The sequence below is a fragment of the Cydia amplana genome, chromosome 6 (genome assembly GCF_948474715.1).
Source record: "Cydia amplana chromosome 6, ilCydAmpl1.1, whole genome shotgun sequence".
NCBI lineage: Eukaryota > Metazoa > Arthropoda > Insecta > Lepidoptera > Tortricidae > Cydia > Cydia amplana.
This window is the reverse complement of record NC_086074.1, coordinates 19830049-19854917: the sequence shown is the minus strand read 5'-3', so window position 1 is coordinate 19854917 and position 24869 is coordinate 19830049. Positions and strand designations below refer to the sequence as shown.

Genomic DNA, 24869 nt, shown 5'->3' with positions numbered 1-24869 from the left:
AAAGTTACCATCTTTTCAAATGCCAAAAACTACCTGCAAGTCGTATCAGGTAACAGTTGCAAAGGAAAATGAGTTCCCCTTTCATCCTGAAACTCAAATAACTACTGTACAGATGTGAAGAAATAGGTAACACTAGTCTGGGTTCCAAGTCACTGTGGGATTGATTGATGTTATCGAGGATGCCGACACGTGGCCTAAGGCCTAAGCAGGCCACACTTATGGATCAGAGACTCAGAACAGGGTTCTTGCATCTGTACTGATATGATTGAAGCTCGCCGTGGGTTACGTGATTCTTCCAGACGCCATTGGTTATTCTGATTTCGCTCAGCAAGTAAATGGGCCACGTCTACACTTAGCCGTCTTCGTTCGAGTCACGTCCGTACTTCTGTATTCCTCGATTTCCTCGCAAAAATACATGAAAAATAAAAATTGATACAGAAATTGTAAAGCAACTTAAGCAACAAGTGTCAATACTGTCAATGTCACTGATAGATGTCACTGGAAAAACCGATTATTTTTGAGCTGTCAAGAGCTCATGTCAGAACGTCACTACTAATTTTGACAGCTCCCTTAAAAAAAAGAATGTCTCTGGTTTTTGGCTTCCAATTATTGGGTCGTACATTATTGGGTCGGGCTTTCTCGACCTGTACCAATAATGTTCAGCCCAATAATTGAAAGCCAAGGGACTCAAATTAGTGGACGCGAATTATGGGGTCGTACATTATTGCCCTGTGAAAATAGTGGCTTCGTATTATCGCCCCGGACCAAACTTGCGCGGACCGAGAATGCTCAACCCAGGAATGTACAGCCCAATAATCCGCGTCCATCATGGACGCCAATTATTGGGCTGTACATTCTTGGGTTGAGCATTATTTGGTTGTGTATTAGTGGCTCCCTTACTTCTCACCAGTTGTGTGCCAGGCAGGTAAATATCGTCGCTGTTCTACATTATTTATTTATATTTAATTGTTTTCAATACGATAATGATGTTGTAATAGTTAGAATAATCCTAATAATTGTAGTCTTCACATTGCAAGATTTATTATTGAGTAACAAACTGTCGTTTCAATATTTGGTGAACTTTTCTGAGGAAGGTTGTGGATCTGCAAAAGTAGCAGCACAATTTGATATAGTGCGATACTCGCGAAAGGAAAATTCGTGTTTACGAATAAAGTGTAACAAGTTGTTGGTGTTTATTTATTTTATTGTGCATACTTATACTTTACCAATTTTCACAAATAACTTTGTCGTCACACGTTTTTAGCCTTCGAAGTCGGTGGAGCGTCGAGATGATTTTTCACCTAACAATATTTTATTTTTATGTATGTTGCAGGTCGTCAATAATGAATCGTAAAAGTTAGCCGAACGTCTGTAATGCGTTCGCAAACAATCTCGATGCCGAGAAATGGAGAGACAGCATTGTAATCCACTTCAAAACTTTGACGATTCTAAAAGTGAGATTTTGAAAAAAAGATTACTTAAATCGAGCAGCGCTCCCGCCTGTAACAATCTAGCTCCGACCGGTTCGCAGCACAATGTGCTGCTGAATACTTTGCGCGTGAGTATTGTTATTCTTGTCGAAAAGTGATAAAATAAATCAGTGATGACGTTTGTGACTTAGTGTTTTTATTTGTAGACGCCGATAGCGAGCAGCATGATCGTATCTTCGGTGGGTAGCGGGCAGGGCTCGCTGCCGCTGCAGCACGGGCTGATGACGCACTCGCTGGCGCCGGTGAAGCTGCACCCGAATCCCACGCCGTACCCCCTCCAGCTGTCCACGGTGCACGTCCCGGTACAGATCCCCGGCACGAGCGCCAACATCAACGTGCCCGTCCAGCTCTCTGGACCAAGCAGTAGTGTACCTTTACAAATAGCCCCCGTCAGTCTTCCAATACAAGTGTCCGGGACTACCAGTGTGCCAGTTCAGTTGCCAGCGGGAGACACTATCAATGTACCTCTGCAAATCCCTGGCGCTAGTCAGAACATACAACTTGGGGCTCCGGGTATGCAATCTATGCCAATTTTGCAAAGCTCTAGTCAGCCAATGAGTTCTATTATACATGTGCATATGGGGTCTAATCCTAGGTCTAACAGTATGGATAATGGTAGTGATATGACAGTGACAAGTTCTTCGCAGTTACAAGCTGTAACTTCAGGAGCTCAAGTGCAAATGGGGAACAATTCTACCGTTATGCAGATACCGAGTTCAGTTAATAACTCAATACAGTTAGCGCTTCCTAATTCGGTCGGTTCTGGAACTGTGCAGCTGAGAGGGGCCACGAGGAATGTGCCTCATGTGGTTTACATCCAGACTCCGCAAGGGCTGAAGCCAGTCACAAGCACTGATGTCATCAGCCAAGCCAGCACCAGTGGAAATCCTCCACAGATCATAGTCAGGAGACCTGTAAGTAATTTATTTAATTTTAACTTAACTGTATGGCTATCATACCAGTGTTTTATTCAAGGCAAAGAGAAGTATTATGAATTTATATGTATGCCATAAATAAAATGCCACTGTATTCTTAGAGTAAATATTATTCATGATATTTACCCCAAGAAACTTGATTCATGAAATTCATACCTTTTTCATGCTAGGTATTTGATACATACATAAAATAATTTATAATTAATTTCAAATAAAGCAAAAGTGAAGATAATAGCAGTGTAATTAGAATTAATTAGTTTTAATGAGATAATAAGAAAATTTGCATTTTAAGATACAGATTTTTTGCAAATACACCTATAAAGTTTTTTTTATTAACAAGTTGAAAGTATATTTGACAAATCAGTGACTCAATATATGATTAGATTTAATAATCACATAGGTAACACTTTAAAAAAGATCAGAAATAATAACGGCTAACTACCAATTACTAAATCAAGAACTAAATTAGTATTTTTTTTTGTACTGATAGCAAATTGAACTGACAACTGGTCAACTGCAAGATGGACCATAAAGTCTTTTCCAGGTGTTTTTTTTTAGCTCAATATCATGCATTTAAGTCTCATTCCTTCATTAAATACTGTTTCTTCCATTAGTACTCTGTGTAGCTGTGTGTGTAATCATTCAACTCAACTCTCCTGGCGATACTTATATGTGTAATTACATCCACATAATATGACTATTTTAATCTGATTGGTCCTTTATTTGTGCATTGACCTAAATTAGTCCTCATTATTTCAGGTCACCAGCAACTCCAACATACATTTAATATCAAATGTAAACAACAAACCAAATATTGCGCCAAAAATTGGTCAGGGCAAGACTGTTTTGGCCCCAGCGGCTAACCCACCAATAGTTATCCAGAAACCTAAAAGCAATGAGAAGATGATAGTCCCAGTCACCATTGCCCCCGGGAATGCGGGGAAGCAAGCCATAGCCTACCTCAGCTCAGTCAAGAAACCTAACACTAAAAACATGGCTGATAATCAGTCTATCCTAATCTCAAATAACCAGACAACTGTTAACTCTAACAACCAGAAGCTATTTCTAACTCCGATGACCATGCCAAAAATCCAAAACACAAAGTTTATCCTGCCAGTAACCCTCCCAGCCACTATGGCGTCCAAAGGACCTATCATTAATCTGCAAATAGCTAATGGACAAATACAGAATGATCCTCAAGGCAATATTACTGTCATGAGAGACAGTGCTGGCTTAGAATCAGCAGATATGCCACCGTTACAGCCTCTAGCAAAAATGGGTAATGTCAATGGGAATAGTAAAGAAGCTAATCCGGTTCCACAGAGTCCGAACAAATGTGAAACATACACAATATCCATTCCTGGGTCCCGAGCGGAGCCTACAGATGAACAAGGCACTTATACACTCTCAATACCAGAAACTAACGCTTCTATGAATGATGATATTTACACAGTTTCAATAGCTGATGATGAGGATCAGAGTCGGGAAAAGTCCTTCACTCTAGCCATACCGGAAAAAGGAAAGAGTTTGTTGAATAGGAACATGATAGAAAGGAATGAAGTTGGTTCCCATGTCACGATAGCGGCTCCTGCCATCTTGAGGCGCTCAAACTCCGATAACAGCGAAAGAAAAGCTTCCAACGCTAATTTAAAGAGGCGGATATCGCTCTGCAACGAAAATTTTACCAATAAAAACATGAAATTTACGCCACCGCTGCCAAAACCGGCGGAAAAATCCGAAGAACCTCCAGATTCTGACAATAACGACGATCATCGCGTGCCTTCTCTATTCTGCGACGAAAAGTTAGACAAGGACTTAGATTGCAAAGTCGTTCTCGGCGATTCCGACGAGGAATACAAGGAGAAGAAAGAACTAGAAGCCAAGAGCTTACTGTACTATCAAAAAGATATGAAGAACGAGAGAATGAAAAGGGAGAGCGTGGATAGCGCGTTAGAGGAAGACCCTCCTGGATTATTCTGGAACAACGGAATAGCGCAGCTGCACGGCAGCACGCTACAGTTCCAAACAAATGAATTCGGGCTTATAGATCTCATAGACGGTTCAGATCCTGAAGAATTACCTCTCCCTCCGAGCGCGAAATACCACACGCCTCTAAAACAGCGTTTGGAACGTCCACGTGAAAAGAAACCAACATCCCCCGAGGACCTCTACCGATGTGACGGCTGCGGCTGCCACGGGATGGCAGCAGAGTTCATAACCCCTAACTTCTGCAGTCTCACATGCCAAAGCGATGTACAAAAGGTGACACAAAAGAAGCGAGATCGCGAGCGCGCGGAACTAACTCGCCGGAGGAACAAAATGAAGAAACTCCTCATGAGGAAACAGCATGATGAACCGATGGATGAACCAGCCAAACCTGACGATGAAAAGCTATCCGATGATGTGATAGATGAGAAATATCCATGGATGTGCGGGAAGAACGGTTTTTCTTGGATGCGGTATCTGGACTTCTGTAAAGCGAAGGCGGCGCCGGTGAAGTTGTTTAAGGACCCGTTCCCGTACAACCGGAACGGGTTTAAGGTCGGCATGCGGATGGAGGCGATAGACCCGCAGCGCGCGTCCGTCTGGGCCGTGGTGTCTGTGGCTGAAGTGCAGGTAAGCTATAGTTTTGCGCGTCAATGTTTAAAAAGTAAGAAGCAAAAAAAAACGACGCCGTCGTCGAATAAAGGTCCTAGCAGGGTCTTTTTGTAGAGATGAACTTCTAAATGTCTCAACATAATAATATACTACAAATAACTAGAGTCTGTGCGGATAGAAAAGAGTGTATATGGGACCCAATTCATTCCACGACTCTTCTCTTTCTGAACAAACTCTACATGATTGATTATCCTTTATGGTCTACTCTAGAGCCCACCATCCAGTACGCGGCCTTAGATTGAATTTGTTGCGTTTTAAAATCAAACGAACCTAAACAAATTTTATCTCTATATCTATCAACTCTGTGGCTTTAAAATACCATGATTTTTAGGTTTCCGTACCTCAAAAGGATATAGGGTCACTCGTACGTCTGTCTGTACGACCATTCCCCCCCTTTATCTCAGAAACTACTGGGTCTAAAATTTTGAAAAAAAATTAAAAATAGTTCTTTACCTATAGATGATAGGAAAACCTATTATAAATGTGCAGTCAAGCGTGAGTCGGACTTAATGTACGGTGCCCTTTGAACGCGAGTCCGACTCGCACTTGGCCGGTTTTTTAACTGATTGTTTTCCTCCAGGGCTACCGGCTCCGCCTCCACTTCGACTCGTACCCCGACCTCCACGACTACTGGGTGAACGCGGACTGCGGCGACATGTTCCCGGCCGGCTGGTGCGAGCGCAACCAGCGCGCGCTGCGCCCGCCCGCCGCGCACCAGCCCGGCTTCAGCTGGCCCATGTACCTCAAGCAGCTGCGCGCCGTCGCGGCGCCCCGGCACCTGTTCCCGCACATCACCACCACGGTGAGATATAACGCATCAACTATAGTTTGTAGCTTTCTAGTAGAGCCCGAAGGCTTATCCTATTGTCTATTGTTCAGTAAAACCGCACGTGCTACTTACCTGCAAAAAAGGGTCCTAATTATTCTATTTGGCACCTGAGCGCGGGCTAGTCCAACGCTCAAAAAACCAGTGTAGGTGCGCTCACCGATAACGCGCCTTTGTTACGCATCTCGATGACACATTTTAGACTGGTTCTGTAGCGTTCGACTCGCCGGCACTCAGCAACCGAAGTACCGATTTTTTATGCAGGTGGTTGTGGCACGTGGCACGAGCGGTTTTACTTAACAATAGACAATAGGATTAGCCTTCGGGCTCTATTAGAAAGCTACAAACTATACCACCACACTCGATATCGGGTCAGCTAATTTTGCTTTTTCTGCTAATGTTATGTATTTATGTAGACGCTCACAAATCGCCATAACTTCTACTTGATTGTGGCCTCGATGTCCATTTCGATTTTGTTTACACTGTAAACTACCTACTCATTAAGTGAAATGTAACATTTCTTTTGAGTAAATGAAATCAAAAATCAACTCTAAAAAAACTTTGAGAACAATATTAGTTGTCAATTTTTTTTTCTCTAGCCTATTTTGGTAACAAATTTAGTTGGCAAATTTAGTCTCCTGAAAAAAGAACAGTTTTTCTGTCTTCGGAATTTTACAGTACTAAACTGAAAATCGTAATTAGATTCCAAAAAAAGTAAGACAATGTTGCCACTTTTTACTAGCGCGTTTTGTATTTATTTAAAAATAAGTAAATAAAAGTACTTTTTTTTAATCATAGTAGTAAAATTACCAATAAATAAATTATTTTAGCGTGTTTATTTATAAAAAGGAATTTACTATTTTACAAACAAATAATTGCAGTGGCAACATTGTCTTACTTTTTTTTGGAATTTAATTACGATTTTCAGTATAGCTTGAAACTCATTGCATACTGCATGAGTACATATACTCGTACCTTTGTGTCTGATGAGTGATGGCAGTGATGGCCTACCGCAGATCACTTATTTCGTCTATTTACCTGTCTATCCGCTCGAATATTCAGGAGCAATAGTGAGAGAGATAGCGAAATTTCTACCAACGAAATGTCTTTATGTACCATCGTTCACAATGTTCACTGTTAAATCTTAGACCTTATTGCAATGATATAAGATCTACTAGTGTCAATGCTCTGTACCCTTAAGTATATCTGTGTGACAGTTTCAACCCAAAAACTATTTATTTATATATTATATTTTGTCAACAGACTGTAAAACCCAACGCCTTCCGCATCGGCATGAAGCTCGAGGCCGAGGACCGCAAGAACGACATGGTGTGCGTCGCCACCGTCGCCGACATGCTCGACGCGCGGCTGCTGATCAACTTCGACTCGTGGGACGACATGTACGACGTGTGGCTGGATCCCACGTCGCCGTACATACATCCTGTCGGCTGGGCCGAGGAGAACGACATCTCGCTCACACCTCCTAATTGTGAGTAGGACATGTTAGAGTAGCCGACATGCTCGACGCGCGGCTGCTGATCAACTTCGACTCGTGGGACGACATGTACGACGTGTGGCTGGATCCCACGTCGCCGTACATACATCCTGTCGGCTGGGCCGAGGAGAACGACATCTCGCTCACACCTCCTAATTGTGAGTAGGACATGTTAGAGTAGCCGACATGCTCGACGCGCGGCTGCTGATCAACTTCGACTCGTGGGACGACATGTACGACGTGTGGCTGGATCCCACGTCGCCGTACATACATCCTGTCGGCTGGGCCGAGGAGAACGACATCTCGCTCACACCTCCTAATTGTGAGTAGGACATGTTAGAGTAGCCGACATGCTCGACGCGCGGCTGCTGATCAACTTCGACTCGTGGGACGACATGTACGACGTGTGGCTGGATCCCACGTCGCCGTACATACATCCTGTCGGCTGGGCCGAGGAGAACGACATCTCGCTCACACCTCCTAATTGTGAGTAGGACATGTTAGAGTAGCCGACATGCTCGACGCGCGGCTGCTGATCAACTTCGACTCGTGGGACGACATGTACGACGTGTGGCTGGATCCCACGTCGCCGTACATACATCCTGTCGGCTGGGCCGAGGAGAACGACATCTCGCTCACACCTCCTAATTGTGAGTAGGACATGTTAGAGTAGCCGACATGCTCGACGCGCGGCTGCTGATCAACTTCGACTCGTGGGACGACATGTACGACGTGTGGCTGGATCCCACGTCGCCGTACATACATCCTGTCGGCTGGGCCGAGGAGAACGACATCTCGCTCACACCTCCTAATTGTGAGTAGGACATGTTAGAGTAGCCGACATGCTCGACGCGCGGCTGCTGATCAACTTCGACTCGTGGGACGACATGTACGACGTGTGGCTGGATCCCACGTCGCCGTACATACATCCTGTCGGCTGGGCCGAGGAGAACGACATCTCGCTCACACCTCCTAATTGTGAGTAGGACATGTTAGAGTAGCCGACATGCTCGACGCGCGGCTGCTGATCAACTTCGACTCGTGGGACGACATGTACGACGTGTGGCTGGATCCCACGTCGCCGTACATACATCCTGTCGGCTGGGCCGAGGAGAACGACATCTCGCTCACACCTCCTAATTGTGAGTAGGACATGTTAGAGTAGCCGACATGCTCGACGCGCGGCTGCTGATCAACTTCGACTCGTGGGACGACATGTACGACGTGTGGCTGGATCCCACGTCGCCGTACATACATCCTGTCGGCTGGGCCGAGGAGAACGACATCTCGCTCACACCCCCTAATTGTGAGTATTAAAAAACCGGTTAAATGCTTAAATTAGATAAATAATAACAACACATAAGGTAAAAGTGCTGGTGGCCTAGGGGATATTCATAAATTACGTCATTTCAAATTAGGGGGGGGGGGGGTCTGGACATCGGATGATGGTGGCAAGACGTAGGAGGAAACGGGGTCATTCGAAGCATGATTTTTGGATAATTTTAGGGGGGGGGGTCAAAAATAGATGACGTAATTTATGAACAGTTGTACGAAGTACAAAAGTTGGGAGATTAGTTAAGTTACGTAAATTCTCGTGTCTGCTTCTTTTTGATAATTCAGGAATTTTACAATTATATTGGTTCATTTGGCCATCCCTACTTATTAATACTTTAAGAAATAATTCCTTAATAAAAATAATATTCCTTACTGATTTTGTAAGATTGTATATGGAAATCTACAAAGGTTAATTCCAAGTTTATAACGAATCTTTATTTTATATATGTTAATTGTGCGTTTTAAACTTAAAGTAATAAATAAAACTTGCACGTACATTATTTACTATTCTTACTTAGGAAATACTTTCACTCTTAGCTGGTTCCGCTTACATTGTTATAACGATGTTTAATTCATAACCGAGAATAATTGAATTATTATCCTTGCTCTGAATAACACTAATTATAAAATTACTTCTTTTCAAGTCCAATTGTTTTAACTTTAAATACAAAAAATTCGGGTAATTCCGAAAATAACCCATAATTCCATCAAATTATGATCCATTTCCGAATTATCCTAATACACCTTATGTTATATCTTGTACTACTATCGCTCAAGGTTTTTCTTATCTCTTCATATAAATGTCGCAATGTCATAAGAATCACGAAATATTCAAAGCGTCGGCCATATTCAATAATTTTCAACTTTAAATAGAATGAAAACAAGCACATTAACAATCCTTCGAGTCAATCGAGGACAAAGTCAAAGAAATATATTATCAGTGTTATATGTGAGAAGTCAGTCGGCGGCCGACCGTCGTGGGTGACGGACGCGTCGCGCCAGCCATGTTGTAACGATAAAATACTTGCGATATCGTTCACCGCTCGCTCATGTCATTAAGAAGAGGTAAACAGTGTAAACACACTTCAATACAATATTTAGTTTTGTGTTTTGGATGAAACCTGGATTGTGAATATCATGAGTAAAGTTGAAGCGAAAAATTTATTTGATATGTTAAGTTGATGTAAGAATTATATCTGTTTACAATAAACAGGTGTAATAATGAATTGGATATGTGTATTATAATATTCTTATGATATTACCTTTAATTAAAATGAACCAAAGAACTAGTTTGAAGCATTTATGCTAAAATAATGATTGTGTTGACTTCGTATTAGGACACTGCCAAAATATTATTGTAATGTCATACGGGTTTTACCATGCATTCATGTATGTGTAACTTGAGTCATCATTTACTGGGTAATAATTTCAAATTGTGTAAGACTAAAATTAACACTGCACTCAAATATTTCACTATTGGACTAAGTATGTCATCTTGAATAATAAATATTTTAATATTCAGAACATTTAAGTAATAAGTAGATCTTTTCATTTAGGTATCAAGTTACTAGACTATTTAATTTTGTACAAAAAAAGGAGTTCATAGTTATTTTATAAACTAGTCTCATACCGCAACTTTTGCGTAGAAGTTGTGATGCCGAGCTATCCCTTGTGTCACATGTTTTCCTTCCTCAATAAATGAGTAAACAATTGGTTATTGCAATATTTGGTACATGTAACCGATATGTTTTAAGTGGGATTGCTAGAATTAGACCAAGATAAGTCTGCAGCGATTTTGATAGCCCAGGGTGTGCTAGTCCTATTTTAAACGTCAAACTTAAAACTTTAAAATGTACGAGTATCTCTAATTGAAGACACATTTAAGTTAGCATTAGTCGTTTTATCTCGTTTACTAATGTGTATTTAACTGTCTTCGTGTATATCATAAACGAATAGGTAAATACTAAACCCTTTAAAACGGTGCAAAATATCGTAGCCGTTAGAGGATCACTCGTATATCTCCGAAACTACAGTCTAAAATTTTGAAAAAATATACATATAAAATAGTTCTTTCTTTTCTTTTCTAAAATGTGCAGTCAAGCGTGAGTCGGACTTAATTTAATTTGTTTTTGATCCGACCCCTACGGGTTTTTGAAGTGAAAACTTCTTTAGCGGCGCTGTGCACTTTTTGAGGTGGGAAAAAAATGTTAAACTCGAGACAGCGTAAGACGATCACGTGACCGTAAGATTTAGATGGCCACTCATTTAGATGGCATTTAAATCAACAAAGAAAAACTCAATGGCATTACATGAAAAACTGTTACATGTGATGTCATTGAGTTTTTCTTTATCGATTTAAATGCCATCTACTGAGTTTCGCTCTAACTGGTATTAGTATAACTCGAGTACTAACGGTGATGTGCTTAGGGGTTTCAAGTAATTAAGGCTAACGCTAGATGGCGTTAACCTCAATTATACATAGTGCATTTTGCACTAGTCATTGAGTTTTCACTTCTGTCGGCACTCCCTGAGTGCAGCCCGTTGTTTTTTTTAAGACATTTCATTCACGTTCCACATAAAAAAAATGTTAAAATTTGGGTAATGTACCGGAACCCTTGGAACGCGAGTCCGACTCGCACTTACCGGTTTTTGTATTGTTTCCAGTCTACAAGGACCCGGAGTCGTTCTCGTGGGAGAGCTACCTGGCGGAGACGGGGGCCGCGGCGGCGCCCCCGCGGGCCTTCAAGACGCGCCCGCCGCAGGGCTTCAAGCCCGGCATGAAGCTCGAGGTCGTCGACAAGAGGGTACCTGTGTTCAATTCAACTAACCATAACTCTGTAGCGGCAGAATCTAATAGGGTATTTGACTAGAAAGAAAGAAAATACATTTTTCTACTCCCCTACTTTTATTTGTCATTTAAAGGGTCGTGCACACACCTTTAAACCCCTATCTTATAGTTGTCAAGACAAGTCTTTAGTCTATTCCCCAAAAAAGTATTTGTACATACACGCAGTATCTTTTTGGCACTTTTAAGATACTTCGTGTAATCACCACATAAAAAATATTGTATGAAATACATTGTTGCCAACCTAATTTTAATTGTCATCTCTGACAGATGAGTGAACCATAGTCATGTTTTCTTTTATTTCATTCATTCATTTCCCGCCCGTACATTCTTTGCTACTTCTTGAATGAAAAATATTTGTTAAATTTACAATTTTATTTCAAAGTAAGTGCTTAGTCGTAGAAAAAGTATTGTATGCAACGTTATTTAACTGAGTCAAAAAAATACTCGTGGCGTCTTTATTAACAATTTTCGGCTTCGACTCAAATTGTTACTCACGCCACTCGCCTTTTTTGACCTCTCTTAAACAACGGTTGCATAAAATACTATTATTTAACGCCACAACATATTACATTATTGAAATGAAAACATACAGGCATAAAAAAACATTGGACGCTAAAATAGGACCCCCACTCAGCATAATGCCGCGGCAATCCGTGGCGCTGGTTTTCAGTGGGGACCTGACTTAAAACTATGAGACGGCACATACGCCAACGACACTCAAAAAATAGACATAAAAAGAGTAAGGTACACAGAAATTACTACTACTCAGAATCACTACTAGTCAGATCAGTTTCTTTTTTCGAACTGTCAAAACGATTTTTATACTATGGAATTTATATGAAACACTAGCATGTGACGTCACAATGAAATAACCTACTCTTTATAGTTTTATACGGATTTTAAAATATAAATTGTGTTTAAAAATAACTGCTGTCTACGTTTCTATATTAATCTTCTGGTGCTTTATTTCATGCATGGTGTAGAATAATTTATTTTAAATACTGTCAAATACCCAATTCAAGTGCAAGCCATCATGAGTTTAGCATCAGCACACGTGAGCCGCTGGCGCTGAGAGTGTTAATAAAAATGGCAGTGTGCCATTTATTAGCCTGTTAACATATTCATTGCCACCCAGTCAAACAAGACATCCGCACCAGGCCACAATAATTCCGTCATATAAAGCTGTAGTACCACGATCCCGCCTATCGGGTCGTCCGGCCTGGGAACGAAATCATAAAATACCCGATAGTCGGGTTTTCGGCAATGAATGTACAAACTAGGCGCAAATCATTGTACATTTGCGCCTATTTTGTAGGAAAGTCACCATTTACCATAAAGAAGGAGCTAATATATTTATATTTCAGCCTATATATGTCCCACTGCTGAGCTAATATTCTAGTTTAACCTATATTATGTTTATGTTCCTGCGTATCTTGACTTTTTATGTACATATTTGGTTTATTGTACAGTCGACGATATATACACAGATATATATATAGATATAGAGATATGTTTACACTTTAGCACCTTACTCCTTTGTAATAAGGCGAGAAATATAACATATCTTTGACGTCGACTGTACTATTTTTTTTAACAGGTCCCGTTCCTGATCCGCGTAGCCAGCGTAAGCGAAGTGAAGGGCCACCAGGTCCGCGTCTCGTTCGACGGCTGGCCGGACGAGCTCTCGTATTGGCTGGACGATGACTCGCCTGACATCCACCCGGTCGGCTGGTGCTTGAAGACCGGACACCCACTAGAACCACCACTGAGTAAGTATTGAGTATATGACGGGGCCACTCGCTACGTCGTTCGACCGGCCGGACGAGCTCTCCTATTGGCTGGACGATGACTCGCCTGACATCCACCCGGTCGGCTGGTGCTTGAAGACCGGACACCCACTAGAACCACCACTGAGTAAGTATTGAGTATATGACGGGGCCACTCGCTACGTCGTTCGACCGGCCGGACGAGCTCTCCTATTGGCTGGACGATGACTCGCCTGACATCCACCCGGTCGGCTGGTGCTTGAAGACCGGACACCCACTAGAACCACCACTGAGTAAGTATTGAGTATATGACGGGGCCACTCGCTACGTCGTTCGACCGGCCGGACGAGCTCTCCTATTGGCTGGACGATGACTCGCCTGACATCCACCCGGTCGGCTGGTGCTTGAAGACCGGACACCCACTAGAACCGCCACTGAGTAAGTATTGAGTATATGACGGGGCCACTCGCTACGTCGTTCGACCGGCCGGACGAGCTCTCCTATTGGCTGGACGATGACTCGCCTGACATCCACCCGGTCGGCTGGTGCTTGAAGACCGGACACCCACTAGAACCGCCACTGAGTAAGTATCGAGTATATGACGGGGCCACTCGCTACGTCGTTCGACCGGCCGGACGAGCTCTCCTATTGGCTGGACGATGACTCGCCTGACATCCACCCGGTCGGCTGGTGCTTGAAGACCGGACACCCACTAGAACCGCCACTGAGTAAGTATCGAGTATATGACGGGGCCACTCGCTACGTCGTTCGACCGGCCGGACGAGCTCTCCTATTGGCTGGACGATGACTCGCCTGACATCCACCCGGTCGGCTGGTGCTTGAAGACCGGACACCCACTAGAACCGCCACTGAGTAAGTATCGAGTATATGACGGGGCCACTCGCTACGTCGTTCGACCGGCCGGACGAGCTCTCCTATTGGCTGGACGATGACTCGCCTGACATCCACCCGGTCGGCTGGTGCTTGAAGACCGGACACCCACTAGAACCGCCACTGAGTAAGTATCGAGTATATGACGGGGCCACTCGCTACGTCGTTCGACCGGCCGGACGAGCTCTCCTATTGGCTGGACGATGACTCGCCTGACATCCACCCGGTCGGCTGGTGCTTGAAGACCGGACACCCACTAGAACCGCCACTGAGTAAGTATCGAGTATATGACGGGGCCACTCGCTACGTCGTTCGACCGGCCGGACGAGCTCTCCTATTGGCTGGACGATGACTCGCCTGACATCCACCCGGTCGGCTGGTGCTTGAAGACCGGACACCCACTAGAACCACCACTGAGTAAGTATCGAGTATATGACGGGGCCACTCGATCGTCTTTGATCGTCTGTCAAGTGCTCATGGTGCAACTGGCACTAAATTCCCGAAGCAAGTATTAACGATAGTATATGTTTGCAGCGGCGGAGGAGGCCGTGGTGCTGGGCCCCTGCGGCGTGGGCGGCTGCCGCGGGCTGGGCTCGCTGCGCGGCGGCGCGCACAAGCAGCACGTGGCGGCTTCCGCCTGCCCCTACCGCGCGCCCGCCTCGCCCGCGCCGCCCGACCGCCTCGCTGCTGAGCGACCCACGAGGTATGTATACTGCCGCGGGCTGGGCTCGCTGCGCGGCGGCGCGCACAAGCAGCACGTGGCGGCTTCCGCCTGCTCCTACCGCGCGCCCGCCTCGCCCGCGCCGCCCTACCGCCTCGCTGCTGAGCGACCCACGAGGTATGTATACTGCCGCGGGCTGGGCTCGCTGCGCGGCGGCGCGCACAAGCAGCACGTGGCGGCTTCCGCCTGCTCCTACCGCGCGCCCGCCTCGCCCGCGCCGCCCGACCGCCTCGCTGCTGAGCGACCCACGAGGTATGTATACTGCCGCGGGCTGGGCTCGCTGCGCGGCGGCGCGCACAAGCAGCACGTGGCGGCTTCCGCCTGCTCCTACCGCGCGCCCGCCTCGCCCGCGCCGCCCTACCGCCTCGCTGCTGAGCGACCCACGAGGTATGTATACTGCCGCGGGCTGGGCTCGCTGCGCGGCGGCGCGCACAAGCAGCACGTGGCGGCTTCCGCCTGCTCCTACCGCGCGCCCGCCTCGCCCGCGCCGCCCGACCGCCTCGCTGCTGAGCGACCCACGAGGTATGTATACTGCCGCGGGCTGGGCTCGCTGCGCGGCGGCGCGCACAAGCAGCACGTGGCGGCTTCCGCCTGCTCCTACCGCGCGCCCGCCTCGCCCGCGCCGCCCGACCGCCTCGCTGCTGAGCGACCCACGAGGTATGTATACTGCCGCGGGCTGGGCTCGCTGCGCGGCGGCGCGCACAAGCAGCACGTGGCGGCTTCCGCCTGCTCCTACCGCGCGCCCGCCTCGCCCGCGCCGCCCTACCGCCTCGCTGCTGAGCGACCCACGAGGTATGTATACTGCCGCGGGCTGGGCTCGCTGCGCGGCGGCGCGCACAAGCAGCACGTGGCGGCTTCCGCCTGCTCCTACCGCGCGCCCGCCTCGCCCGCGCCGCCCGACCGCCTCGCTGCTGAGCGACCCACGAGGTATGTATACTGCCGCGGGCTGGGCTCGCTGCGCGGCGGCGCGCACAAGCAGCACGTGGCGGCTTCCGCCTGCTCCTACCGCGCGCCCGCCTCGCCCGCGCCGCCCGACCGCCTCGCTGCTGAGCGACCCACGAGGTATGTATACTGCCGCGGGCTGGGCTCGCTGCGCGGCGGCGCGCACAAGCAGCACGTGGCGGCTTCCGCCTGCTCCTACCGCGCGCCCGCCTCGCCCGCGCCGCCCGACCGCCTCGCTGCTGAGCGACCCACGAGGTATGTATACTGCCGCGGGCTGGGCTCGCTGCGCGGCGGCGCGCACAAGCAGCACGTGGCGGCTTCCGCCTGCTCCTACCGCGCGCCCGCCTCGCCCGCGCCGCCCGACCGCCTCGCTGCTGAGCGACCCACGAGGTATGTATACTGCCGCGGGCTGGGCTCGCTGCGCGGCGGCGCGCACAAGCAGCACGTGGCGGCTTCCGCCTGCTCCTACCGCGCGCCCGCCTCGCCCGCGCCGCCCGACCGCCTCGCTGCTGAGCGACCCACGAGGTATGTATACTGCCGCGGGCTGGGCTCGCTGCGCGGCGGCGCGCACAAGCAGCACGTGGCGGCTTCCGCCTGCTCCTACCGCGCGCCCGCCTCGCCCGCGCCGCCCTACCGCCTCGCTGCTGAGCGACCCACGAGGTATGTATACTGCCGCGGGCTGGGCTCGCTGCGCGGCGGCGCGCACAAGCAGCACGTGGCGGCTTCCGCCTGCTCCTACCGCGCGCCCGCCTCGCCCGCGCCGCCCGACCGCCTCGCTGCTGAGCGACCCACGAGGTATGTATACTGCCGCGGGCTGGGCTCGCTGCGCGGCGGCGCGCACAAGCAGCACGTGGCGGCTTCCGCCTGCTCCTACCGCGCGCCCGCCTCGCCCGCGCCGCCCGACCGCCTCGCTGCTGAGCGACCCACGAGGTATGTATACTGCCGCGGGCTGGGCTCGCTGCGCGGCGGCGCGCACAAGCAGCACGTGGCGGCTTCCGCCTGCTCCTACCGCGCGCCCGCCTCGCCCGCGCCGCCCTACCGCCTCGCTGCTGAGCGACCCACGAGGTATGTATACTGCCGCGGGCTGGGCTCGCTGCGCGGCGGCGCGCACAAGCAGCACGTGGCGGCTTCCGCCTGCTCCTACCGCGCGCCCGCCTCGCCCGCGCCGCCCGACCGCCTCGCTGCTGAGCGACCCACGAGGTATGTATACTGCCGCGGGCTGGGCTCGCTGCGCGGCGGCGCGCACAAGCAGCACGTGGCGGCTTCCGCCTGCTCCTACCGCGCGCCCGCCTCGCCCGCGCCGCCCGACCGCCTCGCTGCTGAGCGACCCACGAGGTATGTATACTGCCGCGGGCTGGGCTCGCTGCGCGGCGGCGCGCACAAGCAGCACGTGGCGGCTTCCGCCTGCTCCTACCGCGCGCCCGCCTCGCCCGCGCCGCCCGACCGCCTCGCTGCTGAGCGACCCACGAGGTATGTATACTGCCGCGGGCTGGGCTCGCTGCGCGGCGGCGCGCACAAGCAGCACGTGGCGGCTTCCGCCTGCTCCTACCGCGCGCCCGCCTCGCCCGCGCCGCCCGACCGCCTCGCTGCTGAGCGACCCACGAGGTATGTATACTGCCGCGGGCTGGGCTCGCTGCGCGGCGGCGCGCACAAGCAGCACGTGGCGGCTTCCGCCTGCTCCTACCGCGCGCCCGCCTCGCCCGCGCCGCCCTACCGCCTCGCTGCTGAGCGACCCACTCTGTCACTTAAACCTAGGCATGTGTAATTGTTCATACTTCCAGCGGGGCTGGCGCACGATTGACGCGACCGTTTCTCGCCGCGAGATAGGCCCCCCGTCCCTCTTTTATTAATACGGTTAGAAAAAGACGGGTAGTCTATCTCGCGGCGATCTGTCGCGCCGATCGTGCGCTAGGCCTCCGGCTCGCCTATATTATTTAGACCTTGGGACTTTTACGGAAACTCAGTCCAAACTTAGGGTTCGGCGGCGATGTATGGCGCGCACATATTATGTGCAAAATCAAGGAATCTTATCCGAAACATCACGCGCCGCGCTCTACAACTCTAGTAATAGATGTAGGCCGAAAAACGTCCGACTTAAAGTGGGACGGGGTTGGCCATATCTGCCGCTTAATTTGCGGGCAAAAATTATTATTGCTAAATTACTACAAACAAATTAATAGAAACCGTTTTAAAACAGACCGACGTATCCATGTCAAGGTTATATCTCGAAACCATGTATTTTTAGGTTCACCTTCAAACGCAACATAATATGAATAATTGGTACTAATTATTGTTCCGTTGCAGGCCCCTCGGTCGGCCTCCGAAAACGGCTGAAACGCTGACTCCTACCAGCGACACGCACACACACAAGGAGAAGTATGTATCAAACAATATTTGTTTTATACCCACTTTAGTATAAGGCGCGATATTTTTTTTAATTTGCCGCCTTTTTCTACTGGCGGAAATGGCTTGCTAAACTATAATAGTAACCACTTTATTAATACCCCACTAATGGCCAATAAAGTGGCCATAAATTCCATTCCCAATGTGTCTATGCAATCTTAATTATTAATTATAGATCATACATTTTGCACATTGCAAATGCATACTGATATAATTTATGTTGGTATTGCGTCATAAAATATAAAAAAATACATAAATTAAACATTATTGTTTTATGAATTAAAGTGTATATTTGTTGCTTATTGATTTGTTTTTGTTTTAGACCCACAAGAGGAAGACCTCCAAAACATAAGAGGGTGGAAGAAGTCTCGAAAGCTGACCCAGTAAGTTTAACATTTTGAAGACATGTTTTAGAAGTTTAGGGTTCCGTACCTCAAAAGGAAAAGCGAAACTTATAGGATTTGTTGTCCGTCCGTCCTTTCATCTCGGGAACGCGTGGAGGTAACGAGTTGGAATTATAACCATATACTCAGGCCTACAGTCCCTAAAAGCTGTGAAAAATTTAAACTTCTAGCTTAACGTAAAAAAAGATACGGTCGTTTATGCCGCAAAAACATATACTTTGACACTCTCGAGGGAATCAAAATTTAGACGGTACTTCCCGTTGACCTAGAACAATGAAATTTGCCAAGTCGTATCATCTTACACTTCAAATACATGGAAAAATTTTAAAACTATAAATTTATAAAAAACAAAGAAATAAAAAAATTAAATTTGTACGGAACCCTCGGTGGGCGAGTCCGACACGCACTTGGTCGGTTTTTTATGTCTTACAATACTCAATTTAAAACCCAAGTGCCCTCAAGTGGGTACAATGAGCGCTAACGGGTTAAGTAACGTCGCAAGTTGTGTTTAAATATAAATATCAGGGGAGGGGACACATATCAACCTAGCCCCAAACTAAGGCTAGGCGACGATATACATATTTATATAGGTAAATACATACTTATATACATAGAAAACACCGATGACTCAGGAACAAATATCTGTGCTTATCACACAAATAAATGCCATTACCGGGATTCGAACCCGAGACCATCGGCTTCACAGGCAAGTTCACTACCCAGTACCCACTATAGTTCGTTTTTTTAGCATTAGAAATAAGGTAAACAATCTTGATGTGTCTTTTAATTGAAAAACACATTTTAAAAATAAGTTACGACAAATATGTAACAATTATGAATCTAATACGATCATTTATATTCTTCTGCTTTCATAAGTAATAGTTTTAGATTTTTAAAAAGCGTTTTTCAATTAAAAGACATGTCAAGATCGCTTACCTTCTTGCAAGTTCTTTCTAATGCTAAAAAAAACGAACTATAGGCCAGATCGGTCGTCATAATAAGGAAGTCGTCGTAAGGTTTTTGATGTTAAAATGTTCCATAAATTCGCAGGCGTCTGACGAGGAATCAATATCGAGCAGTAACGCGGCCAGCAGCCGGCGCTGGCGCGGCCGCCGCCTGCGCTCGCCGCGCGAGCCGCGGGAGCTGCGCGCCGACGTGCACAGGCACATCGCCGCGCTGCAGCTGCCGAGCCGGCCAGATATATGGACGCAGGTGATTATGACGGATCTCATTAGATATTGCCTTTCTTGGGGGTTTTCCACACAGCTGTTGCTAGTCGCATCGCACAGGACGTCTGTGGGATGGTCTAATTGCCGTCATTCTCGGGACGGTGGGGACTGGACGCAGATATGTGATCGTATCGGCGTCATATAATACAGCTCTTTTTGCGTCGGGGGTAAAAATGGGAATGGTCTCTAAAACAAAATATTTACTCTGTTTAATTCTGTTTCTAAAAATAGTCATTTGTAGTTTTTCGTGGGAAGGTACAACACTCCACTGTTTGGGGTCCCACACGCCTGGACTGATTTTTTTTTTAGTGCCTATTAGGGTTTGCAATCCGGATCCGAAATGTATGAAATTATCCAGATCTGGATCCGGATCCTTGGATCTTCCCATACATTTCGGATCCGTCGGGCAAACCCTAGTACCTATGTATTGAATGTTTTGTATTGTATTAATGAGATATTGTTGTGCAGGAGGAGGTGGGCATGCTGGTGTCCGTGGTGGGCGGCGCGGCGGCGGGCGCGGCGGCGCGGCAGGCGAGGCTCGCGGGCCGGGAGCTGCTCATGGCGTCCCGGGAGGAGCTGGTCGCCTGCCTGCACATCCGGCTCGGCCCGGCCGTCAAGGTAACATTACATCTCAAACTTTCAAGTTTTCAACTCGTACTTGTATTAATTAAAAAAAAACATACTTTGTAAATAATTCACCACACTAACTGTTAAAGGCTCTTTTGATTGTTGAAAAACGGATAGCGAAGTTGCATTTTATTCACATGCGAGGCAAAGTAATCGACGGATAGCAAAGTTGCATTTTATTCACATGCGAGGCAAAGTAGTCAAATGAAAAATTTGAATTGTTTTCTTATGTTTGGTGGTCTTCTTCTTCTTCTTGACTATAAATGATGATTTTGATTGATAAAAATTTCATAATATTCATTTGATTTTGTTTGATATCTTACAGTTAATATTTTCTTCAGGTTGGTGTGGTGAAAAATTTTGTGTTTCAGTCGGGAGCAAATTTTGTTTAACCCTCGTGCTTTGAAGTCCTCGCAACGCTCAAAATTCCATTATGTTTCGCTTGCTCGGTTATCAATATTAGCACGAGCAATTAAACAACAACTTGTAAAACAAATAACTATTATTTATTTATTATATCAAAAATAAATATTGACAATCGATTTCGAAATGTGTTTACAGGTGTACGGCGCCGTTCGGCAGTTACGACGCGCGATCACATGAGAAAGACCCTCCGCTTCCTTGCTAATATAAAATCGTCTAAAGTGTCATTCAATAGAACTTGCTAACTATGTAAACAAACCGCCATACTAAAATTGACACTGAATGTCAAATTACTAGTAACTTTTATTTACATAGTTAGCAAGTTCTATTGAATGACACTTTAGCCAAATCGACGCACGCCTGCGCCCTCACGGTAAATCTATTGAAGTGCCAAAATGGACGCTGTGCCGTGACATTTACGCGATACCACACTGATATCCGCACAACGCGCACTCACCCATGTGAATACCTCTTAACTCCTCAATTATCCAGAGATGAAACGTTCACGTGTCGCAGAGACGCCTTGCGAGACACACTCCACAAGGTGTAATTTTTGGTCATACTGAACGAAATTTACTAAAACCAAAGATACATTGATTGAGTAAGATCCGTAAACTCTAGCACAATTTCGTACTTCGAACTTGACAGGTAAACAGTGACCGCAAAACATATGGCTGTTTTATTTATTTGGAAAAAATAAACAAAACAGTTTTAGGGTTAATCGGGTGTTTTTCACCCCCAGGGGGTAACAGAGGGATGAAACTTTGTGCAGGGTATTACCTCTTCAAAAGGCATCGTTTGATTATAGTTTCGACCCAAAAACGCCGGGGGCAATTTTTCAAAGGCTATCCTGCTATACCCTTTACCATACTCAACTGAAACAGAATTGCATTTTTGTTTCGTTAAATTTTCAACCAAATAAAAATCAACTCTATTCCCTGCACTATAGGTTCAGATTTCAGTGGCAAATTTTGGGTTTTTCATTTGTATGGCTGGACCTTAGGAGGCTAAGGGGCAAGGCTTTTTTTTGCAACTTTAGGGACTGGAATAACCTATTTATAGTTTGTCAAAGGACTGTCTCATTTCAAACATAGACAGAGATAATCATACTATCTTTGTCTTACACTAGTACTAGCACCCAAAAGAAAAGGATGAGTATAGTTTTCTTTGTTCTTATATACTGTCTATTTGGTTTGACCAACTATATTTCATTTCATGGTGTATGGCCAAGAGTTGTGTTTGCCAAATGTGTGCATACCTCAAAATGGACTATTAACTGATGAAGTGCTAAGTTATTTGTACTCAAAGAAGTATAAAAGCTGATATTTTGCTTCGATGAAGTAAAATGAAATGTCTCGAAATACAATCTTGTTCTTTTCCAAAGTATTATAGAAAATTACAAAAAACGTGTTTGTTGCTGAACGGGTCTCTATTGTTTCCCATAAAGTTTAAAGTCAGAATGTATTGTTGGTCCGCGTTTTCGTTAGTCATAATTTGGTTTTTCTCAGAAACGCGTAATTTTTCAGGATTGTCATAAAACAAACCTAACCTATCTATAGGATAACCTTACGAAAATCCTGAGAAGTTAACGGTTTCAGAATTATGACTAATGAATATTATGTCAAACAATGGGGTCCGGTTGCTGAACACTTGGAAAATAACATGATTTATGAAACCTATCAAGGGACGATATTGTCTGATATTAATTGTACATACTATGTAAGTTATTAAGAAAGTTCACTTTTATTTTTGTATTTAATAATGGAATTCGAATGGGATAATATTGTTCGTAAAGCTTTGGTCTCCTCCGATAGCGGTGCCGTCATATAGCGGCCGTCTCCATACAAATACTACGACATCCATATTTAGTCGTATTATTTAGTATGGAGACGGCCGCTATATGACGGCACCGCTATCCTAGGAAAACCGATCTTAAGGGTGTTATTCCACCTGTCCAATTTCTTTGTCCAACGTATATTTGCGTCTCATTTTTCTTAGTGAGAGAGTGAGACGCAGTGCACATGACCAAGAAATTGTAAAGGTGGAATAGGTACCAACCTAAGCTTGTTATTGGTAGCGCAAATGGATTAATTGGCTTTAAAAATTAAGGTTGTGAGGTGTATAAGTCTTTACGAAGCATTTGTCTCGTTCTAGCATCTTAAGCTAGAACGGGAGGAATGCGAATAGCGATAACTGCAACCAGGTTAGGACTGCAGCGATCTTGCACTGTGGCCTATCGTTCGTAATAGTCTATATCTATCTCTTTCGCTTGCATTATTCAAACTTTGGAACGAAAGAGATGTAGATAAGTCACTACGAGTAAGTGTGGGTGGCCTTCACTTTGGGGCCTATTTACACATTGATTAGTGGTAAGTGCGAGTTCATACATTTGTCACCAAACGAAAGTAGCAATAAAAAATTAATCAATTTTTACAATTACCGGTCTCAATGTAAGGACCAGCCATACTTACCCGCCAGCCATAATAAACCCCACTAGCACCATCCCTCTAACCCGGGGTTAACCGGTTAAACCGTTAACGCAGTGTCAAATTGTACTGGTAACAATGTTAACTCCAGGTTTAACCGGTTAACTCGGGTTAGTGGGATGGTGCAAGTGGCCTAATCTGTTGGTCCTACTGGATTAAACGAAGTTAAAAACAAAAATGTTCTATAAAAGATGTAATCAACGATTGTTTTTATGAAATTATTAAGAAAATCCATGGGAAGGGAGAGCAAGTTTAATGTTTTAAATTATGAACTTATTATTTTTTATCCTTATACGAAATACTAATGTGCAATTTATGATTTAGGTACGTATGTTCTCAATAGAAATAATGTTTTAGTTGCTGATGGTTTTCTGTTTTAGACTTTCTCACCAGTCAACTGTAGGCTAAATAACGCATGATTTTAGTTATTTTAATAATTTATACTATAGAATATTTCTTAGGTTAAATTTCTGTAAGATGTATTATTTTTGAGCGTATACTATAATCACTGATTTATGTATTTTGTGTTCGTCTGTCTCATGTTTACGCAATATGCGCGTATTAGAAAGGGACGAGCGCTTTACATCGGCGAAAACCTAAACCCCTGATTTAAGACCCACACAAATCCGCCGCCAAAAAGCCGCCTTCATACATTCTGTATTGCGGGGGTTCTCTCTCTCGTATGACTCAGTTTTTTGTGGGATAAACTTTTAATAGTCTGCTCAAAAGTATTGCCTTTTTCTTATATTCAGCTTAATACAACATTCGTATAAGTACTAGTTTGCATACAATAGACAAATCTTAATATTTTATATATATATGAAAGGAGTATATATATTTTGTTCATACTTTCACAATCACAATTTTCCTTTTGGAAATGATGGAGATCGTTTTATATCAATGTAAATAAATTGTCATTAAGTGTAGTCCCTAATATATTCATCCTAAATATTTTTTGGTATTGTCCATTTTTTTATCGATGTCTCAAACCTGTATGTATTTTACACATGCAGTCAAATCTATACTGTATGATTGATGTTTAACAAATGATTGTTGACATTTTGTTAAAACTGTAAAAATTAAATTAGAGTTGCTATTGTACCGGTGGCCATGTACAAAGTTACATTAAATAGTGTAATGTTTTTACAGAAAACAGTGTAGTGTTAAGGAAGGTGCCATTTTCGGTGGCATACGCTATTCTAAACTGTTGTTCAACAATAAAATGTGAAAGAAAAGTGGTGTTTTATTGTATTCACAACTAAATCTAAGTATGCGCTCATTGATAGGTATTGGTAAAGATCGGTTTTCCTAGGATAGCGGTGCCGTCATATAGCGGCCGTCTCCATACTAAATAATACGGCTAAATATGGATGTCGTAGTATTTGTATGG

The 24869-nt window shown here is 45.6% G+C and overlaps 1 protein-coding gene across 1 annotated transcript; it reads left to right on the top strand.

The window, feature by feature from the left end:
* Nucleotides 1–940: 940 nt before the first annotated feature.
* LOC134649174 (uncharacterized) lies at nt 941–21173 on the top strand. Its single transcript, XM_063503889.1, has 13 exons — nt 941–1558; nt 1637–2404; nt 3185–5041; nt 5664–5885; nt 7173–7398; nt 11404–11543; nt 13185–13356; nt 14779–14947; nt 18212–18283; nt 18633–18693; nt 19765–19926; nt 20412–20561; nt 21132–21173. The coding sequence occupies exons 1-13, from the start codon at nt 1406–1408 to the stop codon at nt 21171–21173; spliced, it is 4194 nt and encodes a 1397-aa protein (XP_063359959.1). The 5' UTR covers nt 941–1405.
* Nucleotides 21174–24869: the final 3696 nt, after the last annotated feature.

Excerpts from the sequence above, each read along its gene's own strand:
- LOC134649174 (XM_063503889.1), top strand. The coding sequence starts at position 1,406 with ATGGAGAGACAGCATTGTAATCCACTTCAAAACTTTGACGATTCTAAA. Across the intron at positions 5,042-5,663 it reads TGTCTGTGGCTGAAGTGCAG|GGCTACCGGCTCCGCCTCCA; the intron begins GTAAGCTATAGT and ends GTTTTCCTCCAG. Across the intron at positions 18,694-19,764 it reads AAGTCTCGAAAGCTGACCCA|GCGTCTGACGAGGAATCAAT; the intron begins GTAAGTTTAACA and ends ATAAATTCGCAG.